We start from the raw sequence: 14,355 nt of genomic DNA, 5'->3' as shown, positions 1-14,355 counted from the left end.
ACTTACTTGGTTTTGTTACGCAATTCCACAGTGTGAAAGAAGATGGGGACCTGACCCAGAGTGTAAAGTTCAATTTAGGATAACATGCCTGGTGGAAATAGGCACTAATTAATCAGACCTCTTTGGCAGAAAGGATTCTTTTTGTATCACTTGAATCCAAGGTGTTGGGATAAACAGGCACCTCTCAGGAACAGAGGACTTTCTCTTAAACTGAATCAAACGTGACCCTGTTATCCTCAGGTGATGGAAGACAAACCAGAATTGTTGCCAGCCCAGCCACTGGAAGAGGGAAGAGCCCTTCCCTCTGCCTTGGTAGGACACATGCACTCTAAACATTAGAGTGACTGAGATATTCTTGTAACAAAATAGCTTTATGCATCCACTTAAAAATACATAAAACTGAAAAGAAAGTAGAGTGCTTTGGCCTTGGGGAAGGTGAAATACCAGAAATGTAATGAGTTAAATTACCCTCCAGGCTTGTGTGGAAGTGCTAAACCTCTTCAAAACACAAGGTTCTTACACAAACACCATTTATTCCAATAGGACACACATTGCTAAATAAAATGAGTCACTATGAATGAATCAGATTGAGTTGAAACAAAGTAGAAGCATTTTATGATATTGAAGCATATTTGGAATAACTAAAATGCCTAAAAATATTCAGAGTACTGGGTAAGAATGAATTTATGCCACCTTGCAAGAAATATTTTTTGTACCTTAATACTTATGGCCAAATAATTATTTTATTTGATTATCACTAATGGAGATGAGACAGGAAGCTGTGAAAAAGGAATGTGATGAGAAAAAGCTAAGATCATGATATTCTTTAGTTTGGGAAAAAGGAAAAGCAGTATTTTATTGCAGTTATAGCCACAACTACAGCCAAGGATTAGCTGTGCTCATTTTGAAACTGTACTTTGTGCACACAGCAATTATGACAATTTTTTTTAGTAGATGGTAAATGAATGGCTATGAAATTCTCAAAACATAAATTCAAGAAGCACCATTTTAACTTTTTTTTTTAATTAGGCATTACAGAAATGGAATAGGCCATTCTGCTTTGCTCAAACCATTCTGATAATTTTGTTAAATAAGAGAGGGAATATTCAATTTAAAATGTGCAAAAGCTAATATTTACATTGTTCAGTACACAGTGGCAGGATCACATGAAGAGAAACTGGAAGAGGAAGAGAATAAACTGTTCTTAAGAGTCCACTGTAGATAGAACAAATATTAATGAGCTTAAAGCACAGTAATGTAGTCAGGTAAGATTTTAGAAAAAAAATCTTTGCAATGATAGAGCTAGTGAGGCATGGGACGAGATAGCACAGGGAAGTCATGGAAGTAGCTCCCTGGAAAAGATTAACCCTATTCTCACCAATGTTTATTTACAGCTGAACTGCTCTGGGACAGACTATAATTACCTTTTCAAGTCCTCTCCAGACCTGTTCTTTAAGAGTTTTAATAAAGCAATTTTTAATGATTTCACCTCACACACAAGGCCTTTGTCACTTGGCATTGTAAGGGATATGCTGACTGCCAGAAACAGTTCCTGCCATAGAGAAATCAGGACAGAGATGAAACAGATTTCTCCTTTAAGTTAACTGCTCTCTATTTTTGTATTTTTCCCCTATTAAATACATGAATTTGAGAGAAACCAAAAGGACAGCACATATAGAGAGCAGACACTGGATAAAGGCAGGCTCTGCATCAGAATGCAATGGTCCCACTTGATGCAGGGACTTGCTAACTAGTATTACTTTGGAAAAGAAGTGTGCACAAGGGAGGGAGCAGGAAATTCAGATTATATATTTAGGTTATATAGTTGACATAGAAAATTATTGTTCAAGAATTTTAAATTTAATTATTTATTTTGTTGCAGTCCTTGCAGTGACAAGCCAGCTGGATCTCCTATGTGGAATATCATCACTACCTTCAGGAAAGACAACATTTTCTTACACATTGCCATGTACACACTTCTGCTAAAGGCAGGGTCCTGCAGCTGCTTGCTGCCCACTGTGGCTAATGGTCCACGTAATCTGAGCAGCATTCCTTGAGCACCGTGCTCACACCAAACTCTCAGCAGCTGCAGCAGCTGTGTGAAGTGCAACCTCAGATTACCAGAGACATCATTAAGTGAGTAATTAAGGAGCTGAATCTCTCCAGTCTCTATCATTTCACCTACTTTTAATAGAATATCTCCTCAGCCACCTTGTCTCTGGGGTATATCTACTTTATCATTAATTCAGACATGTAGTTTACATGTAATACTGCCAAAAATATTGTTTTGCTACATCTGTGCAATAAACTGAAAAAACCAGAAAGTGACAAATGTATTAAAATAATTAAAAGTTAAGTCAGAACAAAGACAAAAGGACACTTTTCTGCCATTTGCCCACAATGTGTAGCACAGGCTGTATCATGCACTGAAAGCCCCAACAATCAGTGTCTTGAAATTCCAGAATAGAAATCCCTCCCTCCTTCCCATGAAAGTTTGGACTTACTCCAAAACATTTTTAAAATGTTTGGTTTAGTATAAGATCATAGCTAAAGAAGTTCTGCCAATCCTTCTATCAATTAACTATCATGGATGATCTTGCTGTTTTGTTATTAATACTAGGATTTAGACCACAGATTTGCCAATTACAAACCTCAGTATTTGCTCTCAGAGCCAGTCTCAGCCCAAAACCCCAGAGACTAAATGTTTCAAGCCCCTTAAAGTAAGCACAGAAGAAGCATCTTAAAATCTAGTGAAAAAATCTCAAGTTTAAATTTTGTCTTACTTTTTTTCCTTTGTGATACAGGCATTTAACATCCAAAATTCATCTGTAAGCAATTAAAACCACAGGTGAAACACAAGAACAAAGGATTTACCTAGTGAGTCATCAAAGTGCTTTATTTTATAAAGCCTTGCTCATGTTTGGAGTGTAATCTAAGCACTAACATACACAATAATGAGTCTTCCTTGCCCTGTCCAAATAAACAGTTTATCAACAAGAGTGAGTGACAAAAATGCTACACAGACAAAAAGAATGCTTTGTTGTAAATGTCTAAAAGGGTCTAAAATGTACACTCGTTGGCCGCAATTAAATATGTACTCTGAGTACCTTCTTTTTACTCCAGGGTCTCCCTGTGGCCTCATACCTTCAGAAGCTTCAGAAAACGAAACTTGGGTGAGAACATAGACAACCAGGGTGTTTAAGGAGAGGAGAAAAAAAATAAAATCAAGCCACAGTACCAACTTATTTAAATACATACAATACAAAAGTATACACATACATTACAGTGCTGCAGACATCACTAAGTCAAACGTAACAAAAATCCCTGTGGGAAAGGTTGGGGAAAGGAAGAAAAATTAGTACACAGCAACAGGGATAGTATTGCCTTTGGCCACTGGAAGTGTAATTAAGGGGCTGCTGTTGCAGGGGCTCCTCTGAAGTGAACCACAACACAGGTTATGCAGAGTTGCAGGCTGAGCAGCACTGACACTGGTTATGGAGAAGGCATGCTGGCACTCCTGATCCCAGTTAGAAATGATGAGAGGGAGATTTGACTTCTCTTATGTTGCCTACAAAATCTAACAATTTCAATAAAGAAATTTTAAAGGCACAGCTTTAGCACAGTGTATAAGTAGATAAACTTTTAAGCATATGTAAATTTGTCTCTTTCAAGCATGGAGTCTTTCAGGGAAAAATACAAGAGGAGAAGGAATACAATGTTGTTTAAAAATTTTAAACAAGTTAAACATGATCAGCACAGTTTCAGGCAATGTACTATACAATCAAAATTGAGTAAATGGTAGGACAGGTCATTTTGATGCTGAAAGACAACCTTGGGAAAAATCCCTCCAAAATATCCTTTCGCATTTTATTGTAAAAGAGTCTATCATGGAGGTGAGCGAGACATTCACTTTAGTACACTACTGCATATTACCTCTTGGAAGATGACAAACATTACTTCATTTGTACTGCAAAATAACTTTACATGTAAACTCAAAAGTCTTATTTTGTACACGGCTCTGAAATTCAGAAATATCCCTGCTTTCCTAATAATGTAAACAGTAAAATTCAGGGTTCATTTTTCAAGGGATAATCTATAATAAAATACTGCTATTTCAACAGTACAACATAAGCATTTAAACTTCAAATTCCCAGTAAATTACAAGGGAATGGAATTTCTATCAGTGTGCACATCTTTCAGGATGGGTAGAAGATGGAGCTACTATTGCCCAAAACTATGCACTTCTTCAGATAAGCTACTTTTACACTTGTAACATTATTAGTTCCTATATTGCAAGAATATAAAACAAATGAAAACTTCAGGTAACAAAGAGAAATAAGCAAAGTTTTCCCTTAATGTAAGTTTACTATAGCAAAAATGTACACATAGCATGAATTATGTTAGCTCTTTGTAAGGTAAGAGATGCCAGCTCTCAGATGTCTGAGAGGCTGAACTTCCTGATGCAATGTGCTGAAAAAGAAGACAAAAAAGAGAGGGAGGAAAGAAAAGGACAAAACCCAACTGCTAGGAACCAAATGGGAAAAGCCTCCGGCACCAAGGGCTGTTGCAGCTGTGTTTTTAAGGAGTGCCAGTGTGCAGGGTGTAAGTGTAACATTCGCAGTAAGGTCTTCATTATTATCACCATCATCATCATCATCATGAAGAATACTGTCATGTATCTTTTTTCAAAATATAAACTGATCCACAGTTTACAGTTTGATATCAATATTGTAGATTTAACATGCATTTACTCTTCCCCACCCCCACCCCACACCTCTTTGCTCATTTATTCCATTTCAGCTGGTAGCATCAGAGTATTACTGTCACAGTGCACTCTGAGTAAGCTGTTCTATTTATTTAAATTATTTTAAATTTTTTTTTTTTTGCACACACAAAAGAGTCAGAAATAGCTAGAACTATGCTGGGAATATCAGGCAGCTGTTAAAGCGAGTACTCCACCCCACTTCAGTCATCTTTGCCAGCAGATGTAAACAAAGGGGTTGCTTTCTGTAAGATGAGTGCTTCTCTGAGTTCCTTTTTTCCCTACACTTGTAGCCATTGCTGCTGTCCCCAGGTCTGGTGTCTGTCCTATGTAACATGATAGGTTACGTCAAGATGTTGGCAATAAAGTCCAAGAAGCGCTTTGAATACTGTTCTGGATTAACAGTTGAAATTTCTGCACCAGCCTATACAGAGAATTGGGACAAGAGGAGAAAGAAGGAAAAACCAGTGTTTTAGTTGATGCTTTTGTCATTGAAAATGTTAATAAATTTCACGTGCAGTTTTCAGAACCAGAGACTAGAAATGCAAACTGTAAATTGTGACCCTCAAGCAGAATCTTAGTGGTGCCTTTTAAGGCTTCACAGGAGGACACTGATAATCAGTACTCACCCCTGTGACAGCTATCTTCCATTTCTGAAAATTTTTCTTTTTACTTTCCATGCTTCTCTTTACTACAATTTACTGATTGTACTTCAGTCTTCTATATGAATTTTTACAGCACATTAGCCATGCTACCCAGTGATTCACAAGCAGATTCTGGTCCCTAGAGCAGCAGTGCCTTCATACAGAGAAGACTGAATTGCCATACTTACATCTGACATGTCAACAGTTGTGTAACACATACTGTTATCTGAATGCTACACAGCCTGGTTTGAAATACATGGTAAGAGTAACACTTTTTCAATGTTTATGCATTTAAATCTGGACTCACTGAATAAGCCATACAATTGTTATTTCAATGAAGTAATGATTTCATTAATATTTTTATTTGAGTTTTTCAGAGCCTTACCCACATTTTTATTTATCTTTTTCCTGTTTTAGAAAAGAGGCAAGTTGCATGCATGCAATTAATGAATGAACTTCAGTGTCACGTGGCTCAGGGTGGAGACAGAGAAATACACAAAATGAATGTATGAAAGTAATGTTCTGCAAAAAGTTCTAATCACAATCAGCTTCAATAATCATAGCTGTTACTCACAATATATTTCTATCTGTTATTTAAGCCAGAAGTGTGAGTTTTTAAAGTTTTCTGCTACTTTCAAAGTTCAGTAATAATTGCCAGATAATGGCTGCATATGGTCTGCATCAACTTTAAGCTGCCCAGAAAGCAGAGAGTAATGAGAGCATTGCTTTAGAGAGACAAAAAAATACCTCCTACAGGCCTTTGTAGGTCATATCATTCTCTACTGTAACTAAAAAGCCCAGAGCCCCTTGCCTAAAATTTCTCACAATGCCCTGACCCTTTAGACACTTAGACACAGGAGGGATTTAAGCCTCATGAATGAATATGCTTTTTTTTAAGAAGTTTATGAAATTTGAATGTTAAATCACCACAGGAGTGATAATAGTAGACATAAATAATAAATCTGGAAGACTGGGCTGTTTCACCACGGTTCTTTGGTGTTTGCTGCTAAGCAGTAATTTCAGTCAAAATTAAATAATGGCAGTCAAGCAGAAGCCTTCACTGAACAGTCTCTGAGTATTTAATATGTAAACGAAATTTTCATGCCTGATTTTGTAAATTGCACTTTTTTTTTCTGAAGAAGTCTTCTAGAGTGAGCCATGTAATATGTTGAAGAAGTAACTTTCAGCAGGCTGTACCAAACAATGAAACCATCACTAGGGCCCTGCATCTGAAATTAGATTCATGACAGCTTTCATAGAGTGGTGAACAGCTTTGTTTGCAAGAATAAGGTGCATCTCACAAAGTTAGGAGAAAGTCTTAAAAAGCATCTCACTAGAGTTCTTTGTGGGTGAGAAAGCTGTGCACACAGCTGAAAAAGGAGTTCCACTCTCAGTATGTAATGTAGGATTTATTTCCCCTCTCCCCAGCTTTACTGAACTGTCCAGTATCAGAGCACTAAACAAAAACACAGCAATATAAATGGAGTAAGAGGAAGAAACCAACCCAGATACTTACCCCATGCTTTACTGTCTTTGCAGCATGGGCAGCTTTCTTTTTTGCATCATAATGAGTAAGAATGTCAATAATGGCCATGAAGTACACCTCCTTCCTGGGAGCATCTGCCAACAGCAAACAGGGCAGTAAGAAGGACTTCTGAAACATCTTAACAACGAGTTCTAACAAAGGAGACTTGGTACAACTCAATCAGCAGCTAAGACAGGTCAATGTCAGTCATAATCAAGATGTGTAAAAAGCACAAGCTCAAGCTGTCCTTAATTAAGAGTTAAACTGCACTCATATATAATGCGAAATCCCCTAAATGAGTGTAAAATAAAAAGCTAGCATACAGAAATAGAAATTATTGCTCAGTTAAGGTAATGTGGATTTCATCTTTGTGGAAAAAATATGAAGTTTTATATGAAAGGTAATGCTTCTGTGTCAACAAAGAATTACAGAATAAAAGGCTGGAAAAGACCTTTGAGATCATCAAGTCCAACCTATGACCTAACACCTCCTCATCAACTAAAACAAGGCACTGAGTGCCATGTCCAGTCCTTTTTTAAACATGTCCAGGAATGGTGACTCCACCATGTCCCTGGGCAGACAATTCCAGTGCCCAACCACACTTAAAGTGAAGAACTTTTTCCTGATATCTAACCTAAACTTCTCTTGGTGCAATTAAAGATCATATTTTCTTTATGAATCAAACCATGCATTTATCCATGTCAATGCTTATAAACAAAAAGAAAAGGTAACTTCCCTGTATTGAACTGCCACAGGTACCCAGTTATACTTAATTTTATACACTAACATTAAACTCAGTTTCAAGCTTCTTACATACTCCTTATGAAGACTTTCTTAGTTGCAACACAGAAATTGGGTCTGACTGCACAAATTTTCAAAAAGCAACCAAAAAAAAGAAATATAACTTGGAACACTGCTTTTCTCATTCTTTTTACACTGTGTTTAACAGTGTTATCTGCCAGAAAAGACCAATTATAGTTACAAGACTTTCTGAAAGGGATGAAAACACCATGAATTAAATGCTGAAGAACTGGTGAACCAGAATAGCTAAGCATTATGGAAATCTTCTTCTTTCTGCTGCCACCAAAGAGCAAATTTCCTTTTCCACATAGTCAACTTGTTTTTCAGTTTACATTTGCCTTTACATGGTTGTGAGGACTTTAGAATTCTGATGCAAGGATCAAACCACCTTAACATAGAAATATTTCTTACTGCTTACTTTCATGGGATTTTATTCCATAAACATCAATAGCTGGGTCAAATTCCCCTGGAGCCAAAGGCAGTGAGCTGTTCAGTGTATTTCCTGGACTGTCTGGAGGGGTTCCAATAGGGTGGGTCCCATCACTTTCACCTTCCTCTTCTCCATCATTCTCTTCACACTCTACTTCTTCCTGTTCAGCTCTTTCAACATCATGAATTCCAACCAGCAAGCTGTAGTCCATGAGTTTTAACTGAGCAAGGAACTAGAAAGTGATAAAAAGCATTCTATCAATATTGCTGAAAAACATAAGCTCCACTTACAAAAAGGTGTCACAAATTGAGAAAAAATTCTAGGACAATTCTGAGAGAGAGCAAAAGGGAAGATTAAGTGATAAAGCTGGCAAAGAGATACCTGATTTTACTAAAATGTATTAGCAGCACAGAAATTACTTGAAACTTATTCTGTAGCCCACTCTTCCAAAAGCCTCAGGGAAAAAAAAATCTGTGAGTAGTGAAGACCAGGGTGCCTGCAAGCCAGTAATTGTTACTGCTGACCCATGTTTCACTTAAATTAGATTGATAGAATAGCCTGGGTTGGAAGCGACCCCCAAGGACCATCAAGTGCAACTCTTGGCCCTGCTGTACAGAAACATCCCCAGGGGTCACACCATGTGCCTGAGAATATTGAGCAAATGCTTCTTGAACTCTGTCAGGCTTGGTGCTGGGGCACCATCCTCTCTGGCCTCCTTGGACAGCTTCCTTATGTTGTGGTGCCCAAAACCACACCCAGCACTTGAGGTGGGGACTGCTCTGTCACTGCTCAGTGTCCAGAGCAGCCTCTGTGCTATCAGGTGTAGAGCATGCTATGATCTGATGCTGAACCCATACTCTTAATCCCTTTTAAGTCTTATTAAAGAATCATAAAAAAACATTCAAATATTCTTGCAGTGGAAAGCTGTGAAGTTTCACACCCTGAAGACATGAAATGATGTTGTATTCTCTTCACAGTGACAGGCTCATGATTCACATCACAAAAGCAAAACATGTATGTGAATGAAAGGGTGGTTTTGAATAAAGAATAAGGATGGGAGATTTCAGGAAATCTAAAGATAAATACACTCCATGTACAAACAAAGAGTTATTTTAGTTGAGGAGAACAGCATAAGGGAGAAAGAGGAGGATGGAAATAAGGAAGGTATAAAAGCAGAAAAATGGGGTAAACAGCTCAAGGGGGCAAAGGACAGGCAGGACAGAGCTGTGCTGCAGCTTAAAAGCAGCACTGTGATTTCAAACTGAATGTTTGAAATGAAAATGTGAAGCCCATGCTTGTGGTATGCAGAGAAAGTGGCTGAAAATAAAAATTGCTTCAGTTTTTATAAACTCTAACTGGTTATAAAAAAGAAGTTAGAGCAGACCAGGAAAGAAGGCATTTGAGCTAGACTTTGGCACAGAGAGAGTGATGGGGATGAAGAAGATAAAATACTGGGTAATGAGAAACTCCAGTTTGTCAAAATCTGATTCTGAGAAAAGAGATGAGCTGGAGATAACTAAATTCAAGTGCTGGAAGAAATATCGTGAGATTGAGAGGAGGTTTTAAGAAGAAGAAGAAACTGGTTTTTAAAAATTTAAGTATCATTTATTTCAATATAATAAAACAATAGATTCTCACAAGACTGGAAGAGATCTAAGTTTGAAGAGATGATACACAACAATATACAATACAAACAAATGAGACTGGCCAAAGGCAATGGGGTGGAAGAACTCCAGGCATATTATTCACTACTTGGTAAATACAGGGAAAAAAAAATCTACTAATAATAATACAGAACAGCATGAAAGAGAATGGACTCTTGGGAAAAAAAACAGTGAGCTACAAATTAGAAGAGAATGGCTCTTGGAAAAAAATTTGCTGCTAACAACAAAAAGACTTATGGAGTTCAGCACAAGGAAAAAAAATCTGATTTAAATGGAAAAAATATGTAGTTTTTCTCAGGACACCTGCAATGGAATAAGGAGATGGGAAAACAGACAAGGGAACACCAAAACAGCAGTAATAACTTGTGTTTGAACATAGGAAGGGGACACAGGACTTGATTAGGAGAGAAATATTGAAACAAAGATTAATAAAAAACAAGAACAGAAATAAAGCTATATAGCTGAGAATAGTACCCCATGATATGTTTAACTATAAATACTGTCTGATAAGATAATCATATACTAAGTGTTGTGCATTTCTTTTCATTGTACTGAAATGTGAGCTTTTACACACTGGTTACAAAGTGTGTCTATCCGTTATCTAATAAGGGCAAAAAGAACCAACAAAAGAAAAGCAAGGTTAAAGAATAGCTTGCCATTGTCAAAATCAGGAGCCAGATCACTTCACACTAGTGGTTTACATGGATATTAAACATTTCTCTGTATAAACTTCAAACCCATAAAACCAACCTCTCAAGTCATAATCTGGAATCTGCCATTATATTCCCAGTCTGGTAAATGATACAGATCATACACAATCTACTTTTTAGGGTAAGAAAGTATCTTCCACATTCCTTCCACACACTTAAGATATTATCTGCAACCTACTTGCTGTAAAAGCAGTAGTCAGCAACAGCAGTACATGTTAAAAGAGCACAAAATTTTAAACCAAATAAACTTATCTCTAGAGCTGTGACATCAGTAGAGCACAATATTTTAAATATAAAATAAACACACATTGATATTTCACAAAGTATTTATGTTTTCATCATCCTCACCACCATAAATTTCCCATTGTTACTATGACAGGAAATTATATTTCCTCAGAAGCAAATTATTGGGTAAATTCTAAAGTAACAGTATTTTGTTTTGTACAACTAATGAGATAAAATCTGAAGAATTTGGAAAGTCAATTCACATAGCTCTTTTGATATAAATAGCTTATTAAGTCTTATTAAGTCACAGACACATTTTGCTACCAAGTCTTTTCCAAATCTGCCTTTTTACTTGAAAACAGATTTTAGTTTTTGAGTATAAAGCTGCAAAATACTGTGTTTAGGAAAAATATTTTAAATTATGCAAACTAAAGGCAAGTTGTGTGAACAAGTTAGTCTGATGTTTATTATTTGAACAAAATCAGTGAAAATGTTTCAATAAATTCATACATTAACACTTTTCTTTCAAGTATTTACTATATTCAGCCAAGTAAAATACAAATTTATATGAAAGACTACATTAGGATAATGAGAATCCAATTGCTGTATTCAGATTACTGAGGCATTCTACTGTGGTGATACTTAGAATGATTTAAAACTGGATTACTAACATAAAACAAAAAGGGCATGCACAGCTTGAGCAGGGCAGATGCCCCTCCTCTGTTATGGACTGCAGCCCATATCTGGCCTCAGCTCTTGTGGACCTCCACCTGTAAAATACAACTAACAATACTCACCTCTCTCTTGGGGGCATTGGGAAGCACTAGGCTTGTAAAGCATTTAAGTACTAAGCAGTACCAGCATTTTAACATCACATCATCAAGGCAGGAACAATGAATGGCAACCAGCTATAGCAGCAAGCCATTTATCACATCAGCAAAGCAGTGATCAACTCCTGAAAGTTTAAATTGTGTTTCATTTAAATCAGTCAGTGTTTACAGTTTTATAAACAAGAGCTTTTATTAATGATTTACACATATGATTTCCTGGGATATCCATAATTTGCCACACATTTTAATCCCATGTAACTGAACAGGCACATTCTTACCTCAACATCCTTTTTGAGTTTCTCAAGGAACATCTTTTTGTTATTCTCATCAATATGAATCTTTTGGCCATCATTAATAAAATCATTGTCTTTGAACGTCGGCAGCTCTTTGGCCTAAAACAAACCAAAATTCCTGTAAGAGCAGGATTGTAAAGAGGAGTGTGGTGAAGCTGCTGGCCCTGTGCCTGAGAAGGCACCCCTGAGGTGCCTCCATGGCACACAGCTCTCCATAACTGCACCCACAGAGCTCTTTGCTCACCTTACCCCTCCTGGAATGGCCTGGAAGGAATGTGTTACCTGGGCAGCAAATGCAGCCAGGACAAAAGCTCCACTCAATTCCAGATTTGCATTGAACACTGATTTGCATCCAGCTTCTTCCAAGATGTCATTTGTCAGAGCAAGTGGCAGTAAGTGAAGTGAAACTATCCCTCATAACAAAGGGCCTGCATCAGGTCTTACAGAGGAAGTCAGACAGGATTGCATTTTGCACAACCACTGTGAATATTCACAAGTGCCTAATACCAAATAATCATTGGAAAGCATCAAATGAATATTGAGTTATGAAATTCTGCTTAAAAGCAGCAAATGCCAGAGAAGACCACTGCCTCTTCAACATGTAATTAATAATCCTGATGTTGGAGCAACTTGATTACCTTCACCTTCAACTCCCTCATGAAGTGATTTGCAACACCTCAAATGGGCTCTGTTTTTAATGGGCAGTGACTGGATGTTTACTCAGAAAGCCCCAGCAAACTGACAAACAAAAGAGCAGTTCCTTCAGGACATTTGGTCAAGCAAGCTAGAAGTAATACTAACTCCTGCAATCAGAGCTTTTAAAAAATTGGCCCATTAAGAGCAATGAACAGCCTTTCTCCCTGTCCCACCTTTAACCAATAGTATGGAAGAACAGGTTTCCTTTACAAAGAAAATGTTACAGAACAACCAGTGCTGCAATTCCTATGAACTGTCAATGGCCAAGAACTAGTGAGTACCCCGAATAAAACAATTTCCCCTTAATCTGAAAGTCCTTCTCCTAGGAATAAAAGGCAGCTAACAGCCTGCAGGAATGTCCTTCATAAGTTTAACTAGTCAGACATTGCTTATAATCATACTGGAGATGGTATTTTTCATGAAGTTTATTTTCTTCCTATGACACAGCAAGGAAAAGAACCTGAGAGCTTCTTTCCTCTACTCCAACAGGTATATCTTGGAAAGCACAGCATTAAAATGTGAGCACCACAGCAGACTCAGAGAGGCCCTTATAGACCTTCACAATGGCTAAAAGCTTTTTTTGCTGTTGGGCTGCGTGCACTGAGGTGGCCAAAATACTCAGTTCCCCAGCTGTCCAAATTCATTTTTTTTGACCTGGAATTTGTGAATTGCTTGAGATCCCACAATGCTACTTTTGTTTAGAAAAGTGATCCTTTTCTTCCAATAACTGCTCAAAACCACTTGAGAAATTAGTAACATTGTAACAGTTACAAATCCATTATTAAATTCATAGCATCCGGATATCTATGAAGTTTGAAAAAAAAAAAAGGTCCTAGTCTGGCTGATCTGAATTATTATTGTCTTGCATTTAGAACACTCTGATACATTAAAATACCCTCTAATAGCAATCTTCTATTTATATTTAAAAAACCCCAACAAAACAAACACCCAAGCTGCTGAGATGGAGCTAGAACCATTCCTCTGTCCCAGAGTCATTCAGCAGTGCTCTCCTGCTTTACTCAATGCTGGACACTTTCTGAAGCTCACAATGAATTGTTTACCACAATATGACTGCACAGTGCACACTGATGTTCTTTCTGGCCTACTCAGTAAGAGGTTTAGGACAAAAAGGAGCAGGGGTAACATCAGATAAGCATTCCAGGCTAACAGCTGTAGAGATTACCATACTCAATTGAGCAGAGTGTCCCATGGACAGGGCTAATTGCACAGAGGCAGGACTGTGGATCCAGGGACAACACTGGAGGATGGAATCCAGTGCGTGGGATGCTTAAGAATGGAGAGGAGATTTGGATGAAATAATTTAAGATGAAGCAATAACGAAAAGAATGCAGGAAACCAAGCTTCCTTTATTTTTAGCCCAAAATCACTTAAAAAAATCCCCCAGATTATTTTTCCAGCTAGTATATCCAAGTTATTGATTAAATTAGGCAGAGGTTAAAGTGAAACAAACCCATTAACACAGAAACCCCCCCCACTAGTGCTGTTTAAAGCTGGAGGGTGAGCACAGAGGGAGGATGTGCTGTGGTTAAGATGCTGAGATGCTTGTTTGCCTCCAGGCTGTGCCGCAGGCTGCCCGCAGAGCACAGCCCCAGCCACACCGGCGGGGCTGCGAGGGGAAGCTGCCTCGCCACTGAGCACAGTCCTGTGGTGGCAAAAATAAACTCAAATTACAAGCAGTGTCTTCTCTGGAAGATGCCAGGGCTGGTAAGCCAGTTGTGCAAGTTAATACTTCACTTTAACCTTGTCTCTAACCT

The 14,355-nt window shown here is 37.8% G+C and overlaps 1 protein-coding gene across 1 annotated transcript in view; it reads right to left on the bottom strand.

Annotated features, from left to right (window-relative positions):
- Window positions 1-2,869: 2,869 nt before the first annotated feature.
- PIP4K2A (phosphatidylinositol-5-phosphate 4-kinase type 2 alpha) overlaps window positions 2,870-14,355 on the bottom strand; it is a 107,466-nt gene continuing 95,980 nt past the window's right edge. The window contains exons 7-10 of the mRNA XM_066552285.1: window positions 11,870-11,983; window positions 8,151-8,394; window positions 6,923-7,026; window positions 2,870-5,186 (exon numbers count right to left, since the gene is read on the bottom strand). Coding sequence (XP_066408382.1) covers window positions 5,106-5,186; window positions 6,923-7,026; window positions 8,151-8,394; window positions 11,870-11,983 — 543 coding nt within the window. The 3' untranslated portion in view covers window positions 2,870-5,105. The remainder of the gene's footprint in view (window positions 5,187-6,922; window positions 7,027-8,150; window positions 8,395-11,869; window positions 11,984-14,355) is intronic.

This window comes from Molothrus aeneus, chromosome 1 (assembly GCF_037042795.1).
Source record: "Molothrus aeneus isolate 106 chromosome 1, BPBGC_Maene_1.0, whole genome shotgun sequence".
Lineage (NCBI taxonomy): Eukaryota > Metazoa > Chordata > Aves > Passeriformes > Icteridae > Molothrus > Molothrus aeneus.
This window is presented reverse-complemented; position numbering and strand designations above follow the sequence as displayed.